The sequence below is a fragment of the Amphibalanus amphitrite genome, unplaced genomic scaffold (genome assembly GCF_019059575.1).
Source record: "Amphibalanus amphitrite isolate SeventyFive unplaced genomic scaffold, NRLGWU_Aamphi_draft 000004F_arrow, whole genome shotgun sequence".
NCBI lineage: Eukaryota > Metazoa > Arthropoda > Thecostraca > Balanomorpha > Balanidae > Amphibalanus > Amphibalanus amphitrite.
Window position 1 is genome coordinate 1,748,911 of NW_024881501.1, and position 5,818 is coordinate 1,754,728.

The 5,818-nt window shown below is 51.2% G+C and overlaps 1 protein-coding gene across 1 annotated transcript; it reads left to right on the forward strand.

Annotated features, from left to right (window-relative positions):
- Positions 1–926: 926 nt before the first annotated feature.
- LOC122377375 lies at positions 927–2,760 on the forward strand. The gene is made up of 2 exons (XM_043357331.1): positions 927–1,252; positions 2,157–2,760. Exons 1-2 carry the CDS (start codon positions 1,099–1,101, stop codon positions 2,576–2,578), a joined length of 576 nt encoding a protein of 191 aa, XP_043213266.1. The 5' UTR covers positions 927–1,098; the 3' UTR covers positions 2,579–2,760.
- The last annotated feature ends 3,058 nt before the right edge of the window (positions 2,761–5,818 follow it).

Consider the following 5,818-nt stretch of genomic DNA (forward strand, 5'->3'; position numbering starts at 1 on the left):
GCCCGGCCCGGCCCGGTCCGATTGATACCCGGACGGCTCAGCCCCGGCGGAAAATCGACACAAGCGGCGCCGAGCGGTAATCGCGTCGCCTGTTTCAATCGCAGTTAATCTGCCGTCGAGCCGGCCGTCTATGGCGCCCTTCCTGTCGCTGTTAATTATGCCATCGCACGTCTCATCTCCCCTTTATTTGATTTTCTCTTTTATAGGGCTTAATATATTCTGGGCCGGCGCCCCCTGACCCCACCGCTGGGACCTCCGTGCTGGAGGAGAGGACGGTAGAATTTATGGGAGGAATTACGGACGACGCCGTATCGATTTATACTGCCCTAAAACGTCTCGGGATCAAACAGGCGGACCTACGTCCGATCCGGGCTGTTTATTTGGACAGTTTCTGACGACTCTTTAAATCAGTCGGTTCTGGCAGAGCGCCAGAATGGCCACGTCCGCCCCTGTAGCACCAGCTGCCCCTGAGAATGGCGCTGATTATGGTAATTACCGCCGAATGCTCCCCTGATCTCACGCGTAGCAGCTTTGATGACATGACTAGCGCAGTTGGGGCAATCGTAACGATGAGGATTTTCCGGTAAATCCTGCTTTATTGGGAAGAGGCTGAGTGGTGTGTTAAAAGCTCGTCATCACTCGATGCGAAGTGCTATACTTGGGACTCCAGCTGGCAGCTGTCTGCCCCTCCTCCCTTAGGAAAACAAATTAGAAGCCGCCCCAGTTTACTGCTAATGTAACTCTCGGCCATCCTGTCGGCAAGTTCTAAGGGCGCTCACATCGTTAAACTTATCGGTGATGACATCTTGTCGTTATTGTTTATGTTCGTCCAGTCACTAATGTTTCAGCTGTTTATCTTCGACGGGCACAGCTCAGCGGCACGCCGAGTCCGAAATTCCAGAAATGAAAGGTCCCTTAGTTAGTTCAGCTTGCGTTTCAGAAAAGGAACGGTTGTGCTTATTTTCGGTTGATATTGAGGCGAAATAGGCGGGGGTGGGATGTTTCAAATCAACTTCGGATTGACTCATTTGATTAATTGCAGTTGACACAAATTTCAAGTGATTATTTTCCTTCATAGCCGAGTATTCTGCGATCACAATGCCTGATAGCCGCATGGTGCATGCGGTCACCGCGTCCCTTCTGCTGGGAACTTCAGGCTGGGCCATCAAAGAACTGCAACACAAGTTCACAATGGGATTAGCATGGTACATTCTTGTCAGCATACATTCCGTCTGTCTTCTTTTCCTTTTCGGTGAGTAAGTTGCTATCCTTATAATCAATAAGGCATTTATTTACCTTTGTAAATGTAGATGCGTATAACGCAGCCCAATCTTTATACCTACACGCAGAGTTTCCTACAGATAACACAAATTAAGAATTTTGTCAAAAATACAATCAAGACGCAACTGGTTTATGAGGGCAAAAGCAGCATTAGGTTTTTGCTATTGAAGTTTTTGCTACAAACTAAAAACATTTAGGAATAACCAAGACAGCTACGAACGAAAGAACTTTATCATAGCTAAAGTATATATAAAAGCGAAGTTTATTAGTAATACCTTTAGTTAAGTCATTAACGATATATGAATTTCATTACGCTTATACATCCATGAACAAATATTTATTATGGAAACGATAGTTCCTTACAAAATATAAAATCATTGACTTAAAAAGCTGGATCGTTCCTTACTTTGCTCCTGATAAATTGTGATATCAGTGAACGTCAAACGCTACTGCTAATTGCCCAAAATTACAGGAAGGTAACTGAGGATAGGTGAAGTAGCTTGGAATGTTTTTTTTTTAACTAACAACGTTTTTTACTATCTCTTATAGAACCCATGCCTACGTTTTCAGTTGAGCTGTATAGCGTGCATGTTCGGAATGGTTTTGATTAGCAGCAATGAGCACTAGTTTTGCGGTACTATTATTACAGCTCGATCAATAATAGGCAACATTGTGTCATGTCCTTCAGTTCATCACGCACCGAAGCAGTGTTCTGACCGCTGCCGTCTCATAGTTTAAAGTATCCCCTTCCTGAACTTTTCGGATCGATTTCCTTCATATCCCCTGGGCAGTGATAAACGATTTCCTTCAGTTCCTCTGACCTGTACTGACCTGTCCTGTACTGACCTGACCTGTGCTGTGGCTGCACTCTGCAGTGACCGGAGCGCACCCTCAGCTGGGCAAGGCCCGCGACCTGAGCTCGTGGCTGGCGGGCGCGCTGGGGCTGCCGCTGCTGGCCGGAAACTTCCACCTGCGCTTCACCAGCGAGAACTGCGCCTACGGCCACTGTCTGACGGCGGCGCCGCCCATCCTGGCCTGGCTGGCCGGCTCGATCGCCAACCGGAACCGGCTCACCGAGCTGGTGGTGCTCAGCTCGAGCCTCTCGATCGGCATCCTCTGCTTCCTGCACGGCAACACGTTCGGCATGGCGGCTGCCGTCACCATGCTGGCCCTCTCCGGCGTCATCAACGTCAACCTGGCCGAGCAGCTCAGCCTCAACCGGGACGACATGTTCCGCGTCGGCCTGGCCGCCTTCAACCACCTGATCCTGATGGCGGTGCAGCAGTACAGGTGGTAGCCGCCGCCTCCTGACCACTCCTCGGTCCGAGTAAACCGACAGCGCCCCGACGCGATGACATTTACAGATAGGGTCCCGACGTCAGCGTTCTCTCTGTCAAATCGGCCGGCCCGCTCCGGCCAGGTGTGTCTGTGACAACCGTGTAGCGTACCCCTTTCAATACACAGAGCGACCGAGCACAATGGAGTGCGCAGCGCTTCGCCGGCCGGCCCCAACCCTTCCCCGCACCGATTGCCTTTTAATCCGGGCTACAAAGGGTTAAAATTGGAGAAAATTGTCAATTTCACAGGCGCGCCCGGCGACCGGCGCGCGGCGCGCGCGGCCCGCTGAAAATGGTAAACGGCCGCGCGAGCCGGCGCGGCGCCAAGATTTATCGCGCCACTTTTGCCATTTTTATGTTGAAACGGTCGAATCGATTGAGGAGCGTGCGTGTGGCTGTTGGCCGCGCCGCTGGCTCCGGTCACGGGCCGGGCCGGCGGGGGACGCCGGCGCCCGGCAGACGCCGCCGCGGCGGCGCCCTTTGACACGGCCGCCGGTCGAGTCCACCGTCACGAGCGGGACAGAGGATTGGTGGCGCTCACCGCAGCTCGGGTGCAGGCGCGGCGGACTCGGCAGAGCCGCGGCGGGCGCGCCGTCGCCGACCGGCGTTTTTGCCGGAAAGAAGCGACGGCGGCGGGCCGAAATCAGAGGGCCGGCGCCCCGGCAATATTACCGCCCTGTTCCGTAAACACACGAGCGCTGTAAAAAGCCGGCGTCGCCAGTGTACGCGCGAAATGAGCGTGCGACGTCGGCCGCCCCTCCGTTTGGCCGACGACCAGGCTCGGATAGAGACGTGCCAGGCTCGGGTAGAGACGACCAGGCTCGGATAGAGACGACCAGGCTCGGATAGAACGTGCCGCTCGCCGTCCCTGGTCCGAGCCGCAGCACAGTCGGCGGGCGAGGCTCCCAGAAAATACCGACAGTCCTCGGGTTCATGGGGCTGGCATCGGCCACGACATTCACATACCAGCGATAGCGACACCGGGAAAAGCCGATCCGATCCCTACTTCACGCCACCCTTATTAACAAACAAACAAAATGACGGAATTAAAATAGCGCCTTAATAACTATGGCCAGCAGTGCAGAAATGACTTATGAGTTAAGCAGTTGAGCTTTAGGCATCGCTTTCAGAAACGTCACGCAAACAATAAAAGTTTATGACTATAACCACCCTTATACTAGCAGACAAGATGCAAAAAACAAAGCGGAATGCAGTGACAGAGTCGGCGGGCGAGACTCCGAGCTTTCGGCTTTGTGCCTTTATCAACCACATATAACCACATATAGCATATAACCACTTATACCTAGTGGTGCCAGTTTCACAAAAGTCTTGTCCAATGTACGCCCAATGTCCAAAATCCTGGCTTCTTTTCGTCCGAACTCTTCCACAAAGTGTGTGTGTTTTTTTACCAGAAACTGCCCGAAAGCCAGTCATGAAACATACTAAATAGTTAGTGGCGCTAGTTTCGGATACTGCAATTAATCCGCGTCCCATTAGGCTATTCCCGGACCCTACCACCCGGTGGGGAAGGGGGGGGGGGGTTCGGCCCTCCTCAAGATTCGGAACGTTACCGACCGATTTTCAAAACTCAAACGGTATTTTGAAGCCCCGCACATGAACTATCAGAATAGCGTCCACAATTTCTCATCAGGTCACTAATGACGTTACAGTTCAGGTCAAAGTAAAAAAAAATCAGCATTTTGGTATGTTCACTCTTCAGGGTTTGCCCGCCGCTAAGCAAGTCACAATGATCTCATTTTTGGTTTACACGCTCAAAAATGGAAGTTAAAGATACTCTTAACGTGCCGAGCTTGCACTTGGCATGTTTCAGGATAAAGCTGGGTCACGCTAGGTCACAAAAGGTCATGGAAACTCTAAGGCATTTTGTCATGCGACATATGTTTCATGTAACTTGGCCATATACAATTGGCCATATAACTAACACATGTAATTTAGCCATGTACCTAATTCAACAACAGTGCCGTCCAAAGCCAGTTCCAGCTGGTTAAAGTGAAGTTCAGGTCATGGTCAGGTCAAAAAAGGTCAAAGTTTCAAGGTGGAATTTTTGGACAAAAAAGTGTATATCGAATTAAATTTGAGCTCAGAAACAGGATGGTGCTAATTGTTTTGTTGTGCTAGCTCAAGACGTAGTGAAAATTGCCTTTAAAATTAGATATTGGTGAACGATTGACATCTGTACCTATGTGTTTCATCATATATGCTCTTTTTTAACGAAAAATATAACTATAGGTCAAAATTGCAAATATATGTATTTTTAGGTTTGACAATACATTATACATTATTAAAATTTCCAAATTTTTGAAAATCTGAGATAGCAGATTGGTAGCAATACCACTTTTGTCAGAATGTGTAAAATTGATGCCGTAAGGTGTATGCACAGTTAAAGTTTGGTGGCTCCCCTAGCCTTCGATCAGGAGATATGAAGGAAACATGAAAGATACCGTAACTATGTATATTATTATTATCACCGTATAATATAGAGTAGTTCGTGTTCTTACCAAGTACCTACGCTTTCACATAACACGTAGTTTCGTATCGTATTTACTATTTGGTAAGAAGCAATCGCATAAGAAAAGACTGGGAAACTTCAGTCGAACAGCACACTGCAGTTACCATGCTGTGGGAGGTCAAGGCTTAGCTGAATGAGTGAACATGAATACACTATACACTTACACAACACACACCGTATCGTCCCGGCCAGTACCTGTCCCGGCCAGTACCGTCCTCGGCCCCGGCCCCGGCTCCGGCTCCGGCGTCGCTCGAGCAGCCGGCTCTGTGAGAGCCGTCCCTCTCGGTGTTCTGCCCGCCCGGTGACGTCTGTTACCCTCTGCCGGCTCCCCTGTCGGCCTGTACCGATCCGTTTCCGTCTGAGGTGTCCCGGGCGCGCCTGTCTCCCGCGTTTGCCGGCTGCCGGCCTGCGGGGCTTCAATGAGCGCCGGCGCTAACCTGAGCAATCAGTCAGCTCGTTAGACAAACACGGGTTGTCGGGCGACTGGCAAAACACAAACAGCGCTGGGCGAGAGGCGGACGCGCCCCGGCCGAGGGTCCGGGGGGACGGGGGGGGGACGGGGACGACATGTGACGGCTGCGTCATCGACAGCGACGATCGGTCACCGGCGCCAGAGGTGCCCGTCATCGCCGCGACAGGGCGCCTTTATCACGCCGGCGCCGATACGCTG